Source organism: Apteryx mantelli, chromosome 29, assembly GCF_036417845.1.
Source record: "Apteryx mantelli isolate bAptMan1 chromosome 29, bAptMan1.hap1, whole genome shotgun sequence".
In the NCBI taxonomy this organism is placed as follows: domain Eukaryota; kingdom Metazoa; phylum Chordata; class Aves; order Apterygiformes; family Apterygidae; genus Apteryx; species Apteryx mantelli.
Genome location: NC_090006.1, coordinates 1,961,503 through 1,987,885, shown reverse-complemented (window position 1 = coordinate 1,987,885; position 26,383 = coordinate 1,961,503). Strand labels below are relative to the sequence as shown.

General features: G+C 42.8%; 1 protein-coding gene across 1 annotated transcript in view; it reads right to left on the bottom strand.

Moving 5' to 3' along the window:
• ANTXR1 (ANTXR cell adhesion molecule 1) overlaps window positions 1–26,383 on the bottom strand; it is a 107,270-nt gene that overhangs the window by 58,862 nt on the left and 22,025 nt on the right. Inside the window, exons 9-12 of the mRNA XM_067312435.1 lie at window positions 19,079–19,139; window positions 15,389–15,487; window positions 4,951–5,020; window positions 3,529–3,607 (exon numbers count right to left, since the gene is read on the bottom strand). Of these exons, the coding sequence (XP_067168536.1) occupies window positions 3,529–3,607; window positions 4,951–5,020; window positions 15,389–15,487; window positions 19,079–19,139 (309 nt within the window). The remainder of the gene's footprint in view (window positions 1–3,528; window positions 3,608–4,950; window positions 5,021–15,388; window positions 15,488–19,078; window positions 19,140–26,383) is intronic.

Sequence of the window (26,383 nt, the reverse complement as noted above, 5' to 3'; positions counted from 1 at the left end):
AGCAACAAAAGCATCCTTACAAGTCTCTCACATCTTCTGTTTTCTTTTATTATGAGAAAAATCAATTACTTTTTGTCAGGAGATAATTGCAGTGAACTACTAGGAAAGCCTGGGAACTTGCTTCAAAAATGGGATTTGAGCACTTCCAGCAATTTTATTTTGGGAACCTAAAACAGCAGTTTCTTGAGCCCCATGGAAATTGGGTATAAATGGATATACGGTCAAGCCTATACACTGATTTTGGAAGGCACAAGCAATTGAGCAAAAGGCAGAACACAAAAGGAGCCCACGCAGTTTAATTTAAGACATACCTTGCATTTTCTTGGCTGCAAACCTTGAAGCCTGCCACATTTCAGGAAACTGAAAACTAGGGAAACTGGGAAGCCCCTAATAAAGCACGATGGACACATATAGTCCAGGTGAGTGGATTCCATCTGCCCTTTTGTATGCCCAGACTTGAAAGCACACGGAGAAGCTCTGAGGCTGTTTCAGCTCTATATATGACTCCTTATAAAAAAATAAAGCACCAAGCAGTGAGGGCTAATCTGGAGTTGACAGATTTGACAAGTAGTGTCACTTAATGCTTGAAAGTGAGATGTCTAAGTCTCTCCCAGCAGACTAGGAAGGAGGTGAGCTCAGTCATTACATTCATTCCTAACCTTCCCTCATTTTCCCCCCCCTTGAAAAGCTGTAGCAGATTTTACACCTCAAGTGGAAAAAATGCAAATAATGGATTAAGTTAGGCAATACGGGCTCAAGCAAAAGCTCTGTCTGTTCCCAGAGGGAGTCAGTTTATACCAGAGAGGGATGTGCAACATCGCACTGAGAGATACAAAACTCTGACATTCCCTAAAGGGGACAAATACACAGGAACAATATTTTTGCCACGCGTTCAGTATTTGAATACGAAGGCAGCACAGTCTGGGAAAAACACTTTTACCTGGCAATCTCTCAAAAATGGCTGCACTGGGCAAGGCAAAAAGTCCCAGTATCCCATTTTCAGTGGCTGGCACTCAGTGTTAGAAAAACATAAGAGTACTGAGTGCTCTTCCCTCCATCTCCCCTCCCCGCTTCTGACAATCACAGGAGTCGGGGCTTGCTGAATAACAGCATGCGGCACTGACACTGCGATGCTCTTCTGAAAAAGGCAAAGGCTTTGATCCCTTGCTTCCTTCCCCCAGAGTGACCTATTCTTCCAAAATGAAAAGTGTTTTTTTCTTTTAGAGTTTTCACTGCTTAATAAAACTGATATTTATTTAGCTGCCTCATTCCTAGGAGTCTTCAAATACTAGATACAAAAGTCAGAACCTGTACTAATATAAAATGGCTTTGTTCCATAAATCCACAAGAAACCGGCCCAGCTTTCTGATCATGGAAACCTACACTAAAATTTATGATACCCAGGGCGATAAGAAACTGCATTAGTTGGATAGTCAGATGTCTAGGCTTGATCTGTCCTGACCTTCAAATACCCATGCTAATCAGTAACTTGAGTCAGAGTGCTTTTCTGATTTTTGGTCTTTGCTTGCTGGAAACGTAGCTTTGTTTCACCTACGCTCTTAATTGAAAATAGTTGTCCATTTCATTTCTTTGAGCTAGGCCATAGCACAGAAATATAACATACAGAGGAAAACCAAACTACTGATGGCTAGTTTGCAGACAGGGAAGAAAGTCTTACTGTTTTTTTCCCTGCTTGTTACTCTCGCTTCATTTTATGGCTGACTGTCCAATTTTGTCTCCGGTTCTTCGAAGAAACATGCCTAACTTTCAGGTTGGAAGTCAATTAAACAATATATTTGCTGCTCATTGTATATATGGGTGAGTATTTTCAGGATAGGAACCTTTGGAAACTTAAAGAGGGGATAGTAGTCTTGGTAAACAATTTTATCTTTAAGGGAACTTATAAACACCACTACAAAAAAAAAAAAGGACAAAATGCCTGCTTACCCAGAGGAGGCTTTCTAAATGAGTGAAATCTGCAATATAATTTTCAAAGCAGCCGCTAAATGTCACTGCTTCTAGGTTCGGATGTAGGAACTGGATTTGAATTCTGGCTGCTTAGGTGTATTGAAAAGCCAGCTCCCAGTTTCCCTGTCTGGAGGCAACAAAGAGGAGCAGGCGCTGCTGTGAAGCGTAAGGTTTCTGAAAATTTCATTATAGCTATTAAAAAACATGAAGAGGAACAAGTTTCATCTCCTATAACTTGGCAATAATAATCCCATCCCCAGAAGAAGGCGTATCATCAGGGAAGAAAAATTTTCTCTACAAATTCTTCCCAGGTCTTGCCTCATATGAGCAAAACGCAGGAAAATATTCTCATAATTTGCTGACACACACAAATGCATTTTCACCCTGAGAGAAAGGGAACTTGAACCAAAAAATTAAACCTTAATAAACCCCTTCTTTCAAGGCATAAAGATGTCTTTGTAAGCTCTGGAGAGCAACCCTTCACGTAAACCCTGAAAACTGTGTCTGCATACAATCTTGTCTTTGTTGAACAAGTGAAAAGATGAAGTGACATGAAAGATGATTTTTTTTTTTCCTCGTCTTGTGCATCAGCCTTTGCGGACCACAGAAGACTACTCGTAATCGGACGTTATACAACTCAGCCTTTTACTTCTTCTGTATGGAAGCACAATGTGCCTTTGCTGGATAGGGAGCAAAGAAGCTGGCACAGTCAGATTTTCAAGGCCTGCAAGTCTTTCTCCGGCAAGAGTCCCCCAGCTTTCCACAAAATCTACGCCCACATAGTTTAAGTCAGTACATGAGAGAACTAAAGCAGAGTCTCAACCATTCTCTGTACAGAAAATAAGCCTTACCAGAGATGAATAAAGCTGAATACACTGATGCATGAAGGATCATTCTGAACTCAATGAAAATTCTTTCAATACCTTCAAGTATTGTGAAGGCACAAGTCATTTCAACCCTATAGCCATGATTTCATCGAAGTAGCATTTTCAGCAACACTGAATTTTAAGTGGTTTCATTGTCCTTTGCCTGGCTCCACAGAAGTCTTATGAGTACAGTAATCCAGGCACTACTGGCAATGAAGCACGTGACTTGCGCTTAAGCCAAGCACTTCAGTAGAGAAACTCTCCAATTTTTTTTGGCAACCATACTGGTTTCCAGACAAAGGGTGTGACCACTACTGTTGCGTGCCTCTCCTCATTGGCACCACCATTGCAGTAGAGGGAAATCTAGCTACTGAAGCCAGCAGACTTGCTTCTTACTCCCTGCGTCATGGACAAGCAAGGACACCTCCAGACTAGTCCTGTTCCAGTCTGTGCATCCCATAGCAGATACAGAATCTGAGTTGTTTGTTGAAGACCCAAGTGCTTTGCCATATTATGGTGCATGTGATACAGAAAACGCTAGATTACCATACTCACAAACTCACCTTTAGAACAGGGTGACAGGTCCTTTGCACACCAAGCTTACAAGTTTGAAGCGCTGATACTGGTATAACACATTTGCAGTTAAGTATCACCACCCCACTGAATTGCTTTAGAAGCACGAATCAAAACTTACGCAATGTGTGCTGGAGATGATGACGGAGCTAGAGATGAAGCTCAGACCATCGTTCATACTGACTTGAAGAGCTGCTTCCCTGAAAAAAAATTAAGAAATAAGTCAGGCCAACTAGTCTGCAATCCCTTACTAGATACATTCCCTAGAACCCGGGCTCCTGGTGCTTGGGAAAAGCCTTCCATACAGGCTAAATCACACCTTTGGTTCTGTCCCCCCGAGCTCTAATGCACAACTGCCAATTTAACCATATGTTACCTGCATAGTCAAAGTTTGCCAGCACAGATAGCTTTGTTTCAGTTCTCCTTTCCCTAACCCCAAGGCGAACATAGCCATAGTATGCATGTTCATGTCTATCGCGTATTTTCCTCAGCCAGGTATAATTTAGGTTAACTCTGATCTACCACCTGTCTTTAGGAACGCTACTTCTCAGTCGTCTAAAAGGCTACTTCCTGCTAAAATACCCTCTCTATTTTGAATATCGTTAATCATTAAATGTCTATATCTTTGAATTGAGAAGCCTAGAGTGTACCTCTGCCATTATTAGAGTTGGCTAACAAATATAGTATAGTGGTAAGGAAACATCTTTCATTAAGAAATGTCATTCACTTATTAGCTAGACCTGGATTAGAAAACAACTAGTTAATCCCTCCCAAGTACCTAATTTTGCTTAAACTAGAACCAAGAACACACTAGTCCTCTGCTGTGAATGGAGCTCACTTTATCTGCTAAGGGGAAGTCATAACTATCAGGCACAGCTAAGTTCAGATCACAGACCCCAGAGAAAGAAAAGGGGGCGAAAGGGTCAAACCGTTTTTGGATAAAAGGTTGTTGTTGGGAATTAAATCCAGACTAGGATTAGATGAATTCATCATCTTTCTGTCTTTAGGATCAAGCGCATAAAATCTCCCTTTTAAGGTAGGAATGATTTTCTTCATTAACAGGGCAGGGTTTTCAGTATAGGCTCTCCCTCTCTTTGCTTTTTTGCTAGAGAGAAATCTCTGTTCACACAGAGAAGTCCTTTTGCTGGAAATTCCACCAGAAGTTCTGCCCCAGGCATTTGAACTATTAATAAACTATTGCTATCCTGAGGTTTTTGATGTTACTTCAAGGAGGGCCTCTAAATCTATTGATGCTTTGCAGTTAAAACATGCTGTAGCCAGTTTTTGCACTCATATTTGCCATGAGCCGATAACCTCTGACCCATGACAGCGAACAATGCTCTGTATAGTCTAAAACAGTGTTTAAATTTCCCTGTGTGAAATTTGCGGTCTAGAAACTGTGATCCATTTGAATGAGAAGCATAATAGATGGTGTTAGAATCAGACGCATGTAAGAACACTGCAACGTAGTAAAGAGGCAGACTGTCGTTTCCCATAGGAAAAGTATTTGAATGTCGGGAGAAAAAGAAAAAAGCAAACATACATGCCAACTTCTCGTAACACAGGTGCCGGGCAGAGTAAATAGGTATCTTCCACAACAAAAGGCTTCTCATCTGGAAAAAGAAAGAAAGGGTATGGTGCCTTATCATCACATCAGTAATACAGGTCTCCACGGTCAAGCTTAGAGTAACATTGTTCTCACTCTTGGTACACAAAACAGATCAAACACAAACTCTGTGTGTGTGTGTGTGTGTGTGTGTGAGATAAAAAGCTACTGCAAAGTAGCTGCTCTGAGGTAACTGTGCGCACTTTTAGCCCATGGTGTTACATAATAAACACAAGGTAAGTGCACCTCAGCAAAAGAAGAGCCAACACCTTGCATTTACCCCATGGGGAAAAATACGGAAAGGTGGCCATGCTCCTTCCTCATTCCTTGCAGAGCTCTCATTAAAACTGTCTTGCTTGCAGCCTGCCATGGCTCCAGTCACAGCTCTCTCTCATTCTCCTTGTGTGACAACATCCCGCAAAGCCCTTTGCTCCTTCGCTCCTGCAACAGGGCTGGCAAAGACAAGTCCCCTGCCTTTGCAGGGCTGAAAGCCTCAGTGTACTTGGAAGCCCCACACCAACCGTCACAGGCAGCTTGCGGGCAGCATTCTCACCAGTCCTGCAGCTACTCTGTGCTGTTGAAAACTATCACATCACAGCCACAACGTAACTGCAGATGCAAAGCTTTCTGAATGTTCAGAGCAGCTTATCCGAGCCTCTCTGTATGGCAGATTCATAGGGAGTTGTACCAGATTACATACACTTGGAAGTAGCTGGGTTAAGAAAATTGCATTTTGTGGAAAATTTTACACTTCGAGACAAGACTCATTTGAACTTAAGTTAAACCTTCCAACCTAAATTCCGCTATGATTCTAGGAAGTGGAGTGAAAAGATTATCAATAGAAGACTGCTTTGGAAACAGAAACATTAGTTAACAGTCCTCTTTTGAAGAGTTGAAACAGAATTTTATACCAGCTGCTGGTCACCGGAGAAATGGGGATCCCAAGGAACTTCCCAGCCTGTTTGCCAGCTGACTAGAGATTATGCAGGTTGGCAGAAAACCAGGCAGACAGACAGGCTGGTTTCCTTTTTTTTTTTCCCCTCCTTGGCTGGAAACCACATTCCCACAAAACGGGTTGATTCTGCTGATTCAGCATTTTTCCAGAGGTATGTCACTGTTGGAAAGCTTTCTACCAGCTCTGCTTATAACAATCTCTAGGGCCTTCCATAGCGATGCTTATATACATTCAAAATGAGAGCTTTACCAAACATAATCAATTTCCCAAAATTTTCCAGTTAAAACTTCCATTTTGTTCGAAGGCTTTCATTGCCATTTCCTGACAGATTTCTGCCCTTTCTCCAACTTGCAGGGCCAGCACTTCCTCCCTGTTTATGCCTCACAGGGAAACAAAAAGCAGGGTTGTTTGCTCCAACAATCATCATTAGTGGGGGGGAAGACACCACCAAGAGTCTTTTCACAACTGCCTAGTGTGCTTAGTTAACTTCTCAGGGCGCGCATAACACCGGCAACATGGAATCAAGGATATAAAGAGCATTCATTGTCCAGCAGGTATCGCTGACAGCAACAGGGGAAAGGAGCAAGGGTGAAAGTTGAGCCAAACTGTTTAGTCATCTAATGAAGAGCTGAACTATTTTGACTGCCTGGGTCTTTTGTTTTTGAGGGAACTTGTGCAAGTTGCAATTCCATTTAAGGTGCCAATGGAAAGAGGAAAAGCAGTGAAGACTCAAACCCAAAGAGAACATGGTAACCTTATCAAAAGTAATTTCTGTATCAGCTGTGAGCCTTGCTCCCTCTTCACTTGCAGCTGAGATACATTTGTTCCCACAGGCATCGTCTAACAACAATTAGAGCAACAGCAGTAGTACACTACTGATCCTGGCCCTCTTCTCGGGGGTAGCTCAAAGCTCTTGCAGAAGCTGGGCCACACAGCATGTTTCCCTACAGTAGATGAGGCATAAAGGGAGGAGTTGCAGACTGCAGGAGTCTGTTCCCTTACTGCAGGCGCAGGACTCACCGTCAAGCATTCTCTCAGACATTTCTGAAGGAGAGGTTGCCACCAAATATGAAATTTTAAAAAGCATTAATATTGCTCCAGTAATTCATATCACACATTATAATTCCTATTTCACACTGATGTACTACTTGGCTCTGGCAGTAATATACTAAAAAAGATTTCCTCCAGCAGTTTAGGGAACATTTTTTATACTCCATTAAGAAAATGGAAATATCAATGAGAACTTGTAGCCTTCATTGATTATTTTTCCCCCTGTTTTTAGCTTCCGGCAGTCCCAAACCTACATACACATACATAAATATATACACATGCTCGAATTTTTGGGTTGCCCCCAGCATTTTTTTTTTTTTTTTTTAAAGGACTATTTGACACACACAGGCAAACAGCTGAAAATGAAACATTTCAGCCAGCTGTATGGCTTTCATCAACAGGCCTCACTTATACATCATGGCTTGGCTACTGAGAATGGTCTTCAAGCTTCTGCAACCCTCTCTAGACCCGTGGTCCTGCTGTTGGCCTGGAAAGCGCTGTATATTATTGCTGAATTTCCACAGCCCCAGTGCAAGAACACAGACTTGCATTTCCACTATGACAGATTTTGGGAGTGGATGTGGTTTAGTGCAGGACATTGTTATGCTCACCTTATACCATCTAGAAGTTTAGTGCCTCACCAGAAGAGAGATCGACGGACCACAGGCATTTAAACTATGTGATATAGTGATACAATGCACATCCCACGCGCTTCATATTGTTTAGAGCATAGGCGCTGGATTTATTGTGAACTTGCTTCATATAAGGGCACTCACAGCTTTGCAATGGAGCTACCAAAAGAACAGAAGCATTTCCCACCCACTTCGCACAAGTGGAGAAGATGCACAGAGGTGGTAAATCTGGCCCTGTTCTTACCCCTGATTTATGAGGATATAATTAAATCCCATGATTTTATGGCATTGTCTCAGTGCGCACACAATGCAGAAACGAAGACCAATGTCTTGTTTTCCTTCACTAACACTGAAAACCAAGGCAAAAGAATGTCCCATGCACCAGAAACTGGTTTAGTTCTGCAAGGCCTTTTACATGGATTATTCCATTAGCTTTTTGTTTCTCTTTTGCTCCCTTCCCATCCCCAACTTGCATTAAATCTATGCCTCTCTAGAAGTTTATCAGTCTCAAGAGGGGACTCTCATGGCTGGCCAGGCTGGCTACAAGAAGAGATTATTTTGTTCGGAGAATGTTTGTGTTTCACCACAAAAATGAGTGACTATTTTTCTTTACTCTAAACAAAAGAGGATCCGTTTGGTTTGCATAACTCTGGCCATCTGACTCCTTCCTGGAAGACTTACATTGGGAAATTGAACAAAACAAAACACTTCTCATCTGCTATTTAGTTTGTATCTGCAGGATGCGTTTGAAAGAATGTTGCCTTTTTTGTAGGCTACAGAAAAAACTTACTATATTCCTGTGCAGTGAGAGATGAGCCCGAATGCTCCCAAACTGTCGATCTCGTGCCAGATCTGAACTTTGTGGTTTGGACTTGTCTCAACTGACAATATTAGTGGAAGAGCTGTGGAAGGCAGGAGGCGGAGCGCTCTGACTAGATGTGCAGCAAAGTCAGGGACAGGAAGTGAATTCTGTTCTCAGCTCAGCCGCTAGCCGGCTGTGTAGCCTCGCAAAAGTCACTTGGCCTCCTTCACCAATGCTACTGAAAGGTCTCCCAGACCTTGAGCACATCTCAAAGACCAACCAAGTGCAGAGTTTAGGCTTCTTGAGGAAATACTGCGTTGCCTAACCTTTGAAGAAAGTCTGCCCACAGTAAGGGCACACCCTGCTCCTCACCTATGTACCACTAATTACTCCATCAAGTCAAATGGGATTCTCACAGTATTTAAAAAGATTTGAAAAAACAAAACACCACCAGCCTACACGACATAGCACACAGGGAACTAAGAAACTGGCCAGTCCTAAGGCGTAATCAATTTACAGGGGTGCAGAGAAAAGGGAGCTGTTTCACCCTGCTCCAAAAACACATCTGTTCTTTCTGTGGACATCCTTTCAACAAGGTACTTCCTACTGCTGATCTTCCTGTTAATTCACTGCCCAGCATTTCCACGAGTCTTAGCAATTATCTACAGTCTGAAAAATCTATTAATCCCAGCATTAGTGAGTGGTTTCTTTGGCCATTAGCAGGGTGTAACCTTTTGGCAAGCCAGGACTTGGAGGACTTTCCAACCATAATATTAATAACCCTCCCCAATATATGCATGTTGTTTCTAACACCGAAGAGCAAATTTTGACAGAAGAGAGGAACAAAAAGCAAACAAGATGACCAAGAAAGATAGCATACTTTCATTAAGCCACATAACCCAGCTGAAGTTAACAGGTTTTTCCTGGCTTAACCAATTCACTCCAAGAAACAACTAGCAGATTGAATAGGGACTGCAAAGAGCCTACCCAAAGATTTCAAGAAAGCACAGATGTTTTCACATTGCCACCCCAATACACTACCCCTAGCTAGTTGCTGGACTCTCAGTATCATCAATGTTTTAGTCCAGAAAAGGCTGCAAAAATTTTTTTGCCAGATTTCCTGCCTGTCACGAACCAACAGTTTCCTTCCGTTATCCTTGTATTTATGATTTGTGTTCGACTAAAGCACATATCCCAGAAAAAAAGCTTTGACCTGGTCTTCTGCCTCTTTGGGAAAGACAGCTATAGTCCTTATTAGACTAATACAGCCAAACCAGGGCAGGGAGGGAGAGGGGAAAGGAGGTCTGGCTGCTCTCACACAGGACTCCCTCAGGAACATCGGTGCTCAAAGGCTGTTCACTTGGTACTTCAGCCCACTTGAGGTGTGCAGGTTAGTCCTGAGCCATCATGAGCTGTAGAACTTCTGTTGCTCCTTCATCATCTCATCTAAGATGCAAGACAAAAATACCTCAGAAAAACTTCACACCACCTTCCAAAGCATAATATCTGTTTATCCTGGCTGACTCTCCCTCTTATGCCACGCCTTATGACAGCTCTCCAAGGAAAGGCTTTTGTTTTGTTAAAAACAACAACAAAAAAACTGCAAACCCATTTTGTGGGGAGGTAGGAATGCGGAAAAGGAGATACTGGAACACTCTGAGCCAGAGAAGATGCCTTACGAAAAGGGCCCGTAAACAAGAAATGCATGCTCTGTTAATGCTGTAATGAAAACCACATTTGAGATCATGTTCTAATTGCTCTGCTTTGCATAGGGATACATGTGCTTTGAATGCCAAAGTCATTCAGGGCAGACTTAGGGAATGATTTGGGGCAGGGGGGAAGAGATGGATAAGCACAAAACCATGATTCAACGTTCATAACAATTTGTAAATGGAAGGGGGGAATCTGGAAGGAGGCAGTTTCTCTGATGGGTTCATCTGCTGTGCTTACGATTCTGTGTTCAGCAAGCACACATGCTTAAAGGAGACTAACAAAACTGGGCGAGCACCAGGCTGCTAGTTTGCTCATGCTCACAACTAGCAACTCAGGACAGCAGCACACGCTCCAGTGTAACAGGGTCACTCCCAAGCAGAAGTCTTTCATGGGCGTACCTTGGTCCAGCGCTACAACAGCTCCAATCTGACCTCACGGAGCTGTTCTAAGGTCTCTGTCAAGCTTATTACATGATACTGACATTGTACTGAGCAACCATCTTCCCCGCCAAGTAGTGTACAGTATAAATAGGAAGTGAGCTAGGTAAGCACATTGCCCTGCGATTCCCCCTCCTCGCTGGGCCACTCAGCCAAAGGCTCCCGCTGGACCGCCCTGTGCTTGTTCCTCCTCATGTGGCCTGGACAGCTGCACAGAAGAGAAATCTCCTGGCGGCTGGTAAAGGCACAGGAATTCCTTTAAGAAACCCCTGCACTGCAAGTTGTTGGAGCCTGGGGGAGCATTTGAGGGAAGCATGATTTCATTTCTCCTACTTTCATATTCCTTGTTAATCATCAACTTGGGCCACCCTTCAAAATAGGATACTAAGCTCAGCTTGGTTTGTTTTCACATAGCTTGTGCGTCTAACTTCTCCTAGAAGAAACAGGTGTAGTTTCTTGTGCCCTTCATAAAAGTCACATCCACCAAAATACCTGAGGGAGTTAGTTTGTACACAGTAGCAGACATCATTAATACTGTGGTGGAAAGAGGAAAAAATTCCAAGAGAAAAATACAAGGAAAAGATTCAGTCAAGGTTTAAAGCAAGATCAACAAGTGGGGAAATGGACAGAGATTAAAGACTGGAGCCGCGGAGCAGTAGGCTCCTGTACTAAGAGTGACCAGGCTGTGAGAAGACAAGGAAGATATCACAAGAAAAGTACCAGGCTGCCAGAGAAAAAGGGAAAGGCAGGGAAAATAGAGAGCTCTGGCAGGTGTTAAAAGTAGAGAAGAGAATCAACAGAAGGCATTTGATGGACAGCTTCAGGATGCAGTTCCCTATACAGCTCGCTTTGCCGATATCTGGCATGCAAAGCCCTGCCCTCGCTGTCTTTGCCTTAATGTCCCTTGCTTCTAGTACTTAGCGCTTGTTTGCGCAAAGGATCAGTTTGGCCAAGTGTCCAGAGCATCCACTAGAATGCAAAAGATCTAGTCCCACCTCTGTCAAGCGCATGCTGTTTCCTCACCAATCTTTCACCTCACTAGTCAATTTTAAACTGCCTTGGACAGAGCTTGCCTCTATGCCCAGAACTGTCTTGGTTGGATCCTGCACAATCTGGGCAGACACAGATATTTTAGCACCACAAAGCAGTCAGAAGTCACTGGATAATTAGTCTTAACTCTGCAAAGTCTGAAACCAATTCTCCTAGGTAATGCTGCTGGCAGAAAAAACCCTGCTGTTTAACATGCAGCTGATTACAGTCCTGCCCAGCCAAATATTCTTCATGGTTTCTACAGATGTTCCTCTTTCTTTTTCTTCATCCCATAACTATGAACATTTGAGCAGATACTCTCTTCACCTGCCACTTTTCTCTGCCAATAAAGCCAATAAAAATCTATTAGCTCATGCCCTTAACCTCAGCAAATCCTAGCTGTGCTGGTCTACGCCCCATCTGGGATAATTTAAGGTTTTAGGAACTGTTGGCTTAATGTTATCTTTAAAAATACCTCCCTCCCTGATACAATCAGAGGCTGAGAGGTTTCAAACAAACAAAACAGCTGAGCTATCCCGTCTCCATAAGGTTTCCATAAAACTCCGAGTTAACTCTTACACTAAACTGTTTGCAACTAAGTGCCACATAGGCACTGAGAACACAGGCTGGAGCTGCAGGCTCCAGAAAAGCAAAACACTGGGATATATTTGTTGTAGAATAGTTTGAAGTTAACAGATCCTTGCCAGCTTACACCAGAAGAGACTTTGGTCTGAGAATGTTAATGAGCAACTGTTGAGCTCCCTCTACTAGTAAAGGGTTTGAACTCCAATGGAATTCATGGCCTCTTGCTTTCCGGTCACTGCATCAAACACAGGCTAGGACTACGCAAAATGAACTGATGAGTTTTGGTGTAGTGCCAAGGAAGATGAGCTCACTTCACCTATGCATCAATTCAGGACACAATCGGTGCACGAGGTCAGAGGCGGAGGGATCTATTTGGCTCTCATCCTCATTTGCCATGATCTTTTTGTGGACATAGAAGACAGCTTTAAACAAAAAGCCCCATAGATTGCACTGAAAGTAGAATTTGATTTTTCCTGAGAGCTGCTATGAAAAATTTGATGACACGCACCAAAAATTACTCAGCTAGACGAGCACCACACAAAAGGGGAAGAATGAGTCTTCCTCTTCCTCCCCCTGCCCTGACCAGCACCAGGTCACAGTGTTTGGGAGTGAGGTAACCCTCTCAACAGTTCCTCCCATTGGCAACACCGGATGTTTTTCGTCTCCATGGGCAGGACACACTGAACAGTGGAAACCTGATGGATGATATTGCTTAGCTGTGTGAAGACTTTTGGATGTTTCCAGGAATGCCTTGCTCCAGAGCCTGCCACTCCGAGGAAGCTCAGCTGGGAAGTGGTTGGGAAGGAACAGCAGCACAGATGGCAGGTCACAGCTAATGAAGCCTCACATAACTGCACTTTCACAGCTATTGACAGGAAAGCAGGTCTCCTCCGACAGAAAAAACATGGGGCAGCAAATCAAGTGCTGAACAGATTTCACATGCGAGAGAAAAGAAAGATGGCAATAGCAGCACTTCCCTACCTCACAAAGCAGGCAGGAGTTTTAGCCCCACACCTTGGCCTTCTGTTTAGGCTCAGAGTCCTGTCCTGGACTCACAAAACAATGAGGACCAAGACAAGAACCGCTGGACAGCTATTGGAGGCAGAAGTGAATGAAGAATAGGCCATTGAGAAGACAGACCTGCACCAAATCACTTGCTTCAAAGAAGCCCCATAAACCAGGAGAAAGGCTGGATTTCAGGAGACCCAGACACTTGGAGCAGATACCTTTTCCTTCTGTACCTCAGTTTACTACCCCTGTTTTTTTTAATTGAGCTTATGATTTCCCCCCCTCCCAAAAGTATTTCAAATGAGGTACAGTGCCCCACAAGTCCTTCCTGCCACAAGTCCACTGCAAGGACTGTTTTTAGCATCATCTTCACCTCTCTGAAAGGCACATTTCCCCTCTGAGCTCACATCTGCTGCTCGAGTTCTGTCACAGGCTGCCCCATCTCCTCCCGTGGTTGCTTATCAGTCCCAGGAACACTAACTGTGGTAAAGTCCCCCTTAAAACAGTTTACCAGGGCATTTGAGGATCAATGGATTAAAGGCAACATTGACATGACTGTCAGCCAGACCGCTGCTTATTTTACAGTCATAAAAGCAACTCTTGAATTTAACTGCTGCCGCTGCTGTTAATTTTCTCTCTTATTTATATCGCTTTTTGTGCTCGGACTGTAGCTTTCAAGTTTGAGATGCTGTGCCATATTACTGCAATGAGAAGATGTGGCTCTTTTGTTCTGGCTCATTTAAGTGCCTGCAAGGATGTTCTTTAGGTTTGCAGCCTAGAGCTGCAACACTGGTAAGTGCATTTTATTCTTAGCTCTTTCACAAGCTCTCTGGGTGAGATTTGTTAATGCAAGTCACCCACATTCTGGCAGAGTAGGCCCAAACCCCTTTAATGTCCAGGATGCAGTTTCACCTGTACTATATGTTTGCTGGCCTCCTCTGAAGCTTTCAACAAAGGACTCTTCACTAACAGCAACACACAGCAAGAACACCAGCCCATATATTTCACCAGGAGGAAGAAAAATAGAAGCCAGTCTTCTTCCTAAGAGACTGCCTTTGACCTTCAGGTTTCTCAGCCGAGGACTTTTAGTAAATAAAACAAAAGAAAAAATCCTTAACCTCAGGGCCATAAGTCCAATTGTCTGAGACAACGTTTAGAGAAAAACAGTCACATCATAAGAAAAATTGTTGAGCTTTAACCATATTCAAAATGATTCTATGGAACTGTTAGGGATATAAGGGCAGAACGTAAAAAGCCAGACCTAGCTTTTATCCCCTCCCAGGCAGGTTGCAAATCCTGCCTGTGGTGGTCCTAAAATTGAAATATTGCACACATTGACCCAATCAGTCTTCTTTTAGAGCCTATTGACAGCACAAGTCTCTCAAAGGGATCTCTGGTCTGAGAGATGATCCGGACTTGAAACAAGGCCAGGCCAAGCTACACTAGGACCACATGGGCACTCCTAAATCTTGCAGCTTTAGGGGTTTCAGTCATGCTGAGTGATGTTGTAGTAGATCCTACGACTCCCATTATAAATGTCCATGCTTCTCGTAGCATAAAAAATACAACTGCTTGAAAATCCGCCAGCTTCTTTCTTTAATCAAAAAACTCCTATACAAAGTGGAAATTTTCACCCAAATTATCTTTTTGATACAGGATGCTCACGTTTTAATTGAAAAACAGCAAACAAAAGCTTTAGAAGTGCTACAAATAGTCTGTTCTAGCAACCAAACCTAAAATTTTTTGGTTTTGCACTAAAAGTGACTGGGGCCAGTTTTATGAAGCCTTCAGCACTGGCTGTATAATCCAATGGGGCCAGATCTCTTCCACTCCCGACAGCTAGAGCAAAAGCTTGCACAGTAAAGAGGAATTAGACAAGCTTTTCTTTGGGTTTGCAGCATTTTTTACATTCAGCCAGCTTTGTCCAGTACATCCCATTACCCTTCCCCCTAGAAGGGCATTCTTTCCCACCTAATAACTCTTCCTGGAGCCATGGGCTGAGGTTGGCTTTCCCTCAGCTTCACACCATTTTGCAAATTTAATAGCTCCTCATCTCATAATTATCACCTTCAGAATCAGTTTTTGAAGAACTAAAATGTTTTGCAAGCAAAAGCCTACCAGTGCAGGGAATCAGGGGAAGAAAAAAACCCTCAAAACAACTTACTGAGAGTAACGGTGTCATTGATCCTGAAACTGCAGAGCACTCTGTCAACGTTACGGGCGTGTCGAAATCCATTTCCTCTCACAACAACCTGAAACGACTCTGTAGCAAAAGAGACAGTAGATTATTGGATCTCTATCAAGGCAAAGAATGTTCATGTAGACAAAGCAAGTCTGTCACAAGTTTTCAATTGCAATGTCTCAAGCTAAAATTTGCAATTTTTAAACAGTTTTAAATTTTAAAAAGTTAAAAATGGAACTTCCTTTCTCTCCCTGCCCCATTTCAACTTGTATTTTATTTCCAGTTTCCAAAAAACAAAAATTTTAATTGACCTGCAGCACAAGCATTTCAAGTCTCAGAGGCAAACTGACTCCCCACCGCCCAGTGCGCCATTTTGTATGGCACAAAGTTTTGGTGAACAAAAGCAGAAGTACTTTCTAGAGGAAAGGAAAAATCATCCAGTGGCATATAATTTGGAACAGTTCAAGCACAGCTTTCCTAGATACCTGCAAAATTGTCACCATTTCCATGAGTTTTGTCACACCATACCCCCACATGCCTGCGGAATGACCGTAAATCCTTGGCTGGACTCATTTCTGTACAGTGACAGGGGATTTCAAGTATTATCCAGATCTTTAGTCCCTGGACAGAGACTATGACCTCAGCCTACGATCTTGTGGCCATTTCCCCAAGTTTCCCTCTTCGCTGTTCTACCAGATCAACTTTACAAGGTCACAGCAATTGGAGCACTAGCATAAAGTATCAGGGACAGTCATCAACACTTGAGTGCTGAATTGAGCAGTCTTTTCTGGAGCAAGCATGGCTGAAAAATGAGATCATACCCTCACAAGTCTTTCAGACCCCTCTCTACAGTCCTCTTTCCAATAATATTCCAACTACTTGAACCTAGTACTGGGAAAGGTTTACACACTTGCAGCAGCCATCAGCATTAGGACTGCCTTCTGAAGAAAGTACCATTTTCAGATTTTCAGATGGTGAAACAGGGCCATAATCCCAGAAAGTTCTGGCAGCAAGCAGACATAAGGGCTCAGCCCCTGCAGCTCCCCGTGGCACTTTGCTTCGGGCAAAGAAACCAGCTGCCCCCGCTCCTGTTACTATCTAAAAGGAGAGACACTCACAGAAAATCCCCGCTGACGTTTACAAGTCTTCTTCCTCCCTTCTTCTGTGAATGTGCAAACATGTACAATGTTTCATGGTCAAAGACACTGCAGGAGCACTCAGTGCATCAAAAACACACCACCATGGCTTTAAAAATGCCAGCAGCAACACTGAACCTGATTTTTGCTGATTCAAAGTTTTTTCCCCTTGCACTTTAGTCACCTTCTTTCATCTCCCTTAAGGACTTGCACACTGTACTTGTCAAAAGAGCACATTTGCTCTGGAATCTGGGCTCTGTTCCAGGTCTCATTCGTTTACAGCCAAGCTGCAAAGCATCCCATCACATCTAGCCAGGGAAGTTGCCTCGCAGGCCCAATATGCGTCGTCCAAGTGCATTTGGGAAGAACACGGGAAGAAGTGCTCTGCTCTGGGGTGCGGGGGCTGATAAATACTTAAGAGAAATCACAGAAGTCTCAACTGCTGGGGAATGAGAGTTCAAGTACAGTCAAAGTCAATGACGTCAGATTAACCATGATGATCCTGTCTCTGGGACCAAAATGAACAGATCCAGTATGAGCCCCGTATTTCGGTATTGATACAAAACCAAACCATAGGGACGCTGACATTTCAGGCAGATGTGCTGTGCTGAAGGTGCATCACTCAGTCTGGGACCAGTCCACAGTGCAAGAGGGGTCTTGGGTGAAAGCAGGGTAATATGGAGCCCTCACATTCTCTCCCGCCCCAAAACATTCTGCCGCTGCTCTTTAGGGAGGTGCACAAAAGAAAATGCTGGGCATCAGAGCTAGCCGAGCAAGGATTCATCCCCCAAAGTCACCAATGCACGTAACTTTCATATTCAACAGCATTTTCATTAGTCTCAAAAGTCCTAACCGATGAAACTTGTTGCAATTAGAAAGCAATGGAGATTTTGCCTGAACTCAGAGATGAGGCCTTTAATTGCATTTGAGTAACTGCTGGTGTTTTTCAAAGTTAACATCACTCCTCCGGAGAAGTCCTGGCCAAATTCCAACGTGAGCAATTTATGTAAAACCTCTCTATATTTCCTCTTAGCTGGCTCTTCTGGATACAGCTGTACCTTAACCCTAAATTCTCATTAAGACACAGTAAATGGGAGTGACAAGATGTATAAGCAACTTGCAAGCACATTAGAAAGTGTTAGAGATTATAAATCACGGTTATAAATAATCTTTTGATCTATGACATTACCTAAGCGTTGAAAGATGATCTGTAACTTGATATAATTTCCTCTCCCAATCACTTATGTGACCTTACTACACTTTGGCAAAGATACTGTCATGGTGATGACCATCTACTATGCTCAGGTAGACAGAGCCCTGTTTTGAAGCTTTTTTGGATGAAGCAACTATTTAAATGGCCAGCCAAAAATCAGAAATAGAAAACTACAAGCACCAAGCAAATTCACATCAATTATGCCACCTTAGCTTCAAAAGACATAAAACACTTCTGTAGTCACACACATGGAATGCACAACTGATCCCCGGTACTTACTGGGCATTTACATTGGTGTCTCAAATCTGCTAGGAAAACATCACTATGTATGTTTAGTAACAGAGACAGATACTTGCTCCAGTAATAAGGAGTTCAGGAAGTATGAATAAAGCAGCTGCTTTGGAAGTGAAAAAAGAACTAGTAACAATTAGTTTTCTTACTTGGTCTTCCAAATCAAGAAAAAAAGATATAGAACTTGTCACAGACTCATCTTTCTCTATACACTTCAGCTCTGGTCTCAACCTCTCCACTTAATGAACTGCTACACATTAAAAAAACAGTCAGGATCCACTTCATAAAATGAGAAAAATTCACAGGAAGCAGATGCTAAAAACAGCTCTTGAGCTTTCTTCCAAAAAGGCTAGGCTTTATTGAATGCAGATATACTTGCCAGGACTACAAAGCCACAACATACATAGTGTAATCATATTAGAATGAGCACAAAAAAGGTGGGCAGTACAATTCACGTAAGTCAGCTGAATGAAGTTTAAATACTTGTGTTCACAGTCATTGCGCCACCTAAGACGTTCTCAAACACATTAGAACCCTTTAGCTCAAGGCTTGCTCACTTGACTTTCACTAGGTTTTTTCATTTGTTTTTTTAAAAAAGTAATTCCCTCAATCCTGTAAGATCAATTTGCAAACTTCTAAATTGAAACACAAAAATAATCTTATTTGCTGGTTTGATTTTGGAATTTTGCAGCATTTTACTTCAAGTTTGGCATAGCCTGAGTAAAACAGGCTGCTTGGATTAAAAAAACCCGTAATTTAGGCAAAAACTCTATTGTCAAATTTGAGTTTTTTGCCAGAAAAAAATACCACCTCACATAACTTGGCAAAAATGGGAAACACGCAAACTACTATAAGATTAAAAAACAAAATGATGGCTCTGAGAACCAGACTTCGGTGGAATTTCACAAAAAGCAGCAAGAGATTTAACTCCACTTAATTAGTTCCTTCTGCACTCTCCAGGAATTAGAGCTGGATGGAAAGGTATAATTATTTTAGGCGGCATAAATGACTGGGACATCAATTTACACTTACCCCCTGCACATATACTGGAAGGCTCTGCAGCCAGAATTTCAATACATGATTTCTTCAAAATCTAAAAGACAAAAGAAATTTGATGAAGTATCTCAGAATTGTTTCTATAAAGGCACAAACAAATCTGAACACTCGAGAGGGAGAGAGAACACTCATTCTCACCAATCTTAACACTGTAAATTGAGCCTGTCACAATTGTATCAACTTTTCACTGCAAGCCAACCATACAGGTGTCATTGCTCTTCGGCTGTACATTATCACTATGGGAAAGGCAACCGATGCCCACAACAATCTCCAGCATCTCAGCACAAACTTGCCTTTGTCAAGGACACAAGTTAGCATGCAGGCCATGACCTGGAACAACCAAGCTGCACTCTGAAAGGTTAAATTAGACAGGCGGAGAGTCATTGCCCTCACTTTGCAATCACACTTCCCTCCCCCAAACCCTACACTATTTCAGAGCCCAAAATTGCAGTTAATATTTCACAAGATTAAACTAAGGTGTTTAGCTTTGCCTTGAAACATCCTAGGAGCATTCATTTTGTTGCTTCCCGAGTCCCAGCATAGGGGTTGTAACTTCTTAAATTACTCTAGCCTGATCCACGAGAGCACATCTGAGTGCCTCCTCAAAATTTCACTGGCATTTCAAATCAGGAGGCATGGACAATTTTTTTTTTTTTTTTTTTAAAAATTTAAACTAGGGTTCTTTGCATTCAGATTAAATCAGCTAGGAAGAGGCTTAAACTAAGCAGCATGTCTTCGTAAGGGTTGGCACTGCATTAAGCCATTTTACATATAGACCGTGATTTAAACAAATACTTCAACATCAGACTTGGCAAATGGCTTGTAAGTCAAGAGGAGCACACTAGGTTTGCATACCGTCTATTCTCATACTGCGTTAGAATTGCTCAAGCTGTTCTTTGCAAGCAACAGCCTTTCCCCTGCTATGAAGACTAACGCAAATTCTTAACTGCGCACAGTCAGCAAACTTAATGACAGCATCCATAAGCCCCTGTGAGAACAGCAGCAGTAACCGAGAGCTGTGGGTATTCAGCATTGGGCTGAGCGGCCCCTAGACGAGGTAATACCGATCAAAATTTAGGTCAGCTCCAAGAGGCAAGTAAATGTCAGCCAAGCATTATGACTCAAATCCAACACAAAAATTATTTTCCCAACTTTAAATTGAAACATCTGTAAGGAAAGAAGAGCAACCAATACAATAAATTCTTTAGGAAAAGAGACAATCTAGTATTTCTCTGCAACCATGGGTCTCTACCTCAGAAATACCTCATTGCAAGAAGTACCCATGTAGCAATGAATTTCTCTTTAAAAAATAAAATAAAAACCCAGCCCCAAACTTTTAAACAAAAGGTTGAGTTACACAAAAGCAGGGTTGGTAGAAGCTGAAAGAATACCAAAGGACTGAAGTAACCTGGACCGTCTGAGCCGCTGGCAGTCTGACAGTGAGAAAAGAGAGGAGACTTGCAGGAACAAGGAGGCTATACAGGAACTGTCATGAGAGAGGAAAAAAGAGAAAGGGAGAGGCAATAGTTGAGAGCTGAAAAGCACTAGAAGAACTTGAAAGGCAGAATAAGAAAAAGAATATGCAAGAAATAAGGAGAAACTCTTCCAACATATCTGTCTGTGGCTATCTACTCATCCATCCTGTGACAGTCCTCTACCCTTTCCCCCCTTTGTCATTCCAGGTTCTGCTTTTCTGAAGATACAGCAGTTTTCTCCAGACATGACTGGTGGGGCTAATGAGCACAACTAAGAGAACTATGTATTTTTCCCTTTCCACTGAGAAAGGTCTTATCTAAAAAACAGACTCTTTTCACATTTTTTTCAGCTCCCCTTTAGATTTTGTTCCTGTCACCTTTAGCATTCCCAAACCATTTTTTTTGGTTATACACACACACATACTCCTCCTCTTCATTGACTTCCAGCAAAGTTGAAAAGAGGAAGAGGCAAATGGGTTGGAAAAGGAAAATATGAAAAATACAATAATCTTAACAAAAAATCTAAATAAAAAAAATCAAATAAAACCCACAAGACTAACAGTTTGAATTTCATTAACTCTATTCAGTCATTTGCAAACAATCATGCTGTAAGCCAGCTCTGATGGGGGTGGAATAGCAGGTGTCTCAACTAGATGATGCAAAGCTCCCTTCCAGTCCAGTCCATTTCCATGAATATAAAACACTGGCCCTAACAGCTTTTTACAGTGCCAGTTGCAATATTTATTTTGATTTAGAGTAACCAAGTTTCCAAGCCTCTAAGCCCTCTAACTTAATAAAGTGAAAATCAGGCAGCAGTAACTATTGCAAAGGAATTCCTTTATGCCTCTCCCTTGTTATAAAAACACATTCAAAAGGTCTTCAACTTATTCGAGGCAGAAGATTTCATCAAATCTTCCGTTTCTTTCCTTCCTGAAGGCTGCACAGCCTTGCATGGGCTGTAGGTGCACTTAACTCACTCTGTGCCAGCTCCCCAGGAAAACAAAGTAACACTCGACTGTGGTGATGCAATCTCCCACTTGAATGTCTATAAATCACTGACAGCATACAACGGAGAAACCATTCTGCATCCAGCCTATTTTCATTAGAGAGAACTACCGTGCTCCAGTTCCGGTTTACTTGGTATCTAACTGCATGGCCTTAAGGCAGCTTGCCTTGGCACCCATGCAGAAAAGTCCTCAAAGCACACGCTTACTTTTGATGAGGAAGCACCCTATTGTCTTCAGCAGCACATGCTTAATGACCAGCTCAGCTTCCCAAATCAGCATCCTATTGTACTCTGAGGGGCTCCAATTATGCTCCAACCTCAAACAGGGTCCTGGGAGGATCATTTTGTTAGTATTTGTTGACACTCCAAATACAAAATATAACAAATCCTCAATGAATGCGTGAAATGGCATTATTTGTCACGGTTCTCCCTTGACCAGGGGAGAACTGAATTTAGCACCGCCCGTGACTAATTCAGTTTTCTGCTGGGCAATGCATTGAAGACCAAGAACCAGGCAAGACCCTGGAGGTCACGTGGGTAATTAAGGGAATGAAATTCTGAAGCTACTGAAAGCTTTTATTTGGTATACTGGGCCATGAGCATGCAGCCAGACTACTTCACTACAGCAGCTGGACATTTCTTATTAGCTTTTCATTGAATTTGGGAATTCTCATTAGCAAGCAGGATGTAGAAGTTTAATGGATGGTTACTGCCTATCAGCATTACTGTGAATGACCTACAGTCTGAGGCTCGGTACTCATTATATCAAGCTCTGTTGAACTACCAAATAGCAAAGTCTGTTGCCAATTACAAAATAGTAATTTACTTCATCAAGTGTTTCCTGTCCAATAATATTTACATGAGCTAAAGAATTTATTTTACTTAAGTCATTTTTAAAGATGCATTGGGGGCAAGAAAGAGGAAGTAGAAAGTGCGATCACACACCACTAAAAGTAATGAGAAACACTATACAGTCGGGACTGGGGGTTTCACACTGCTCTACTTTAGATAGGGTAAGGTAGATGCTTTGAGTTGTTGACTTTCTCTTTAGCTGATGTAGAGAGCTTGGCTCCAACGGAAGACAGATTCAGAATACCTACATGAAGCTCCTGCTCTGAACTGCCCTCTGGAGATCCTCTCCTTCCTTACTGACTGCAGAAGGAGTTTCTAAAGCCAAGCTTGCTGAAGTTAGGCAGTGTACATGTAAAGCACAGTTAACATGTCAGTGGCAAGTCAGACAGCTGACTTACAAATTTGCACACAGTATTTTGCACGTACAGGACATGCATCTTGCCAAGGACATCACTCTCTCATGCGCCTCATATGCATGGACTCTTATCAGCTCTCCCAGTACCAGAGACTATGCAGTATAAATATTTGCTGGTGAAGCTTTAACAACTACCTCAAAAAAAAGTATAAAAGCATCACCACATTTCTCGTACTTGGCCTACCAGATGCTCATGTCAAGTTCTCACAAAAGTTACCACACTACGCATATCCAGGACTGCAGTTTGTCTTTTGATTGCTTTGCCTCAGAAGTGGAGACATTCACGTAACAGAAGTATTTGGAGAAAATACATTTCCAATTAACATTTCTTGGGGTGAAGGTATACACTGAACTGCCATACCAATTCTAAGAGTTGAGACAGGACCTGAAAAATACTGCAAGGGCACTACGCCACCATGAGATGGTACAAAAAGATGAATAATTTGCACAATGTTTACAGACAGAAGACAGTCTCGCAATACAAGCTACTTAGTATTACTGTGCTCGGAGAATCCTATCTTAGGAACCTGGGAGTATGCCTCCGAGATCAGCTCTGAACTAGTGTTACCGTTTAACACACTGCAAAGATCAGGCAGTACTCTTGCTCCAAGTCACTGCTCTTTAAGTCAATGGTTTGGGGGGTTAGAGGCTAAAAGGAAAGCAAAGACAGTATCATCCGACTTTCACATTGCTTTGTGCTTCACTGCCTTCACCACTCATAGCAGACAGACATACTGAGCAGTAGATAAAGCAGAGCTCCAGGTTTTCCTTGTAAGACTTGCTCCATTTGCTTTAAATTGACAAGTATGATCTGCAGAAATTCCTCACAGGAACTACAGCAACAACAAAAAAAAAAGCAGCATGATGAAGTACTTCAGTTCCTTCGATTTGCTTTCCAGCTTATAGGAATCAGCTGTCTGTTTCTCTACCAGATTCTTCCCTCACTCCTAACACACAAAATCCCCATTAAATGCATTTCTTCAGCCGAAGCTTTAGCAGTGGCTGTTTTGCTATGGGGGACAGAGAAAGCAATTTGCTTAATAAAAATCCCACAGGAATTCACAGGAGAGAAGGAAGAACCAAAACCCACAGCACACCAAACGCCTTTAGCTCCCACTCTAACAATCAGGTTGTTAAGCATGACTTCAGTATGGGAATGTATTTTCAGTTCATATAAGTACAGTCTCCAGGGCACAGCCTGAATAGCTTAGTGGTGCACAGAGACAGTCGGGTACAACCTTCCTCTGACAGCACAGAGCAGATATCCCCCTTACAGCTGCTAGCTTCCAAGACTTAGCAGCTCCTGCAGACTGGCCGGAAAGCAAGCGCAGGTGTACCAGAACATTTGCCGACCCACCGCCCTGAACTTTTGCTCAGCAGATGTAGAGAGGCCCAGCAGAGAGCTGGCCTCAAGCCCTACCTCTCCCCAGCTCCCACTCTTTCCCATCCTAGAGGGACCCGTAAGTCCACCGCCTCTGTACACGCAAAGGGTGGGGAAAGGTTTGCTCCCCAGGATGGAGGGGAGGAGGGCAAAGTCGGGCTGTCTAAGCAGGAATGCAGGACAGTTCATACGAAATCGCTACAGGCCTGAGCAAATCCAAGTCCCCACTTCTCAGAAGTGACTCAAACCCTGATCTCTCCCAGACTCATCATTTCATGTTTCCTTTCCTTCAGTCTCCCTGGCACTTCAACCAGCAGCTACAAGCCTGACCAATCCCCTCTACACACGGCTGAGTATCCTTGCTGTGTCAACTCTTAGACAGGAATCAAGCGAAGCTTCCAAGTCTCATGGCTCTTTCAACATGAAAATGGTCTCCTGTGAACACAAACACCTCGCTTGCCCCAAGAAAGAGGTGCTTTGCAAGGACAACAACAAAACAAAGAATGAAGCAGCTCTTGTTTTCTGAGCAGCAATAAGAATTACAGCTATTCTAGAAAGTAACTAATGCCCTTCTTGCCATTCCTTTCACATACCTCCTTTCCACCCAGTCTACTGCCATCACTCCACTCGAGTACACTGCACTAGCTGCTTTTTAGGATAAATGCTGGGTTCTGACTTTCCAGAAGGGATCATCAGGAAGCATGACCCCATATGACAACACTACACCACTATCAGCGAGATAAACTCATAACTGTGCAATTACATTTCCTTGCAACCCTCCCTTCTAGAGCTGGTAAACCTTGCACCAGTCAACCAAAGCGGCTCTTGCCTAGGTTCTTGGAGGCTGAAGGCTTCCCTCTGTCAAGTATAACTGGAAAGGAAGTTACAACTGCTTCTGGAATTCATTAAATACAGCTACAAAGGAAACGCAGGGCTCGGAAGCAAACTAGTGTTTTTAGTTGTTTTGTTGCTTTCTTAAATGACATGCAACACCTGACTGTCCAAGAGAATTGAGGCAGTAGCTCCACACTTGAAGAGTGCCAGGAAAACCAATAACTGAAGGATTATATTCCATCTACATGCAAGAGCGCACAGGAAAATTGAGCCTGTGCTGAGGGAACAGTTTTGCTCGGTACTACGTGGTCAAAATAGTGTGCAACTGCTGTAAACACAGAAATCCGAGACCCCCTTGGTGAAGCTACCCTTCCTCGCTTGAAGTGGAAAGTTGTAAATTTCATCTGTGTTTTATCAACTAAAATGCCTGTACCAAAATGAACATAACACATGTCCCTAAAAGGATTTCCCATCCTTCTTTGTAGTCATGGGAAACAATCTAATTAGAATGGTTATTGGACAGAACTGAGCAAAGGGAAAAAAAAATACAGAAAGTGATCTGAAAACATACTGTTTCCTAGTGAGTGCTTGGCACATTTTACACTTATAATATAAAAAAGGTACATATATCCTTTTGTACATTGCCTTTCCAGCTCAGTCAAAGGAAGCACTGGCCCTGGGTGAAGCAGGATTAGGTCACTCAGTTTTAGAGCTAGAAACAGAAGCCATAGGAGGTTTCACTATTTCCCAGTAAAGGCCAGGGAACCATTTGCATGACTCGAACACAAGCCATGGGAAAGGGATCAATCCATGCCGCCCCTCTACTTGTCAGCTAAACTGCTAGCTCCTGTATCCCAGCCATTCAGCAATGGGCTGATTCTTAAATGCTTCAGTGAAGCCCTACAGGAAATACCAACAGCTGATCAATCTGAATAGAGAAACGGGGGGGGGGGGGGAAATGAATATGGACCATTCGTCAAGAGGCCAAGTGAAAAGAACGAGGTTTTTAGGATTTCAGTATGCACAGCAGGATCCTTTTCCCATTTCCATACAGGTAAGCAGTACGGCACATCCATGAAGACAGAAAGGATGCTAAACAAACAGAAGGATGGAGAGACAAGGAGTGCCCTAATTCTTCACCTAAAGGAGTGTGCTCTAACATGCTTCCGCTGACCCACTTTGACCTAATCCTTTCTCCGCCTCATTTGTGACAGTAGCAGCCTTTTTATAAACTGTAGCAATGTACCTAGTCCATTCAAACATGTACTTTCTGCTAAGGAGGGAGAGACAGAAAGATTAAAATACTTGGGCTCTCGGT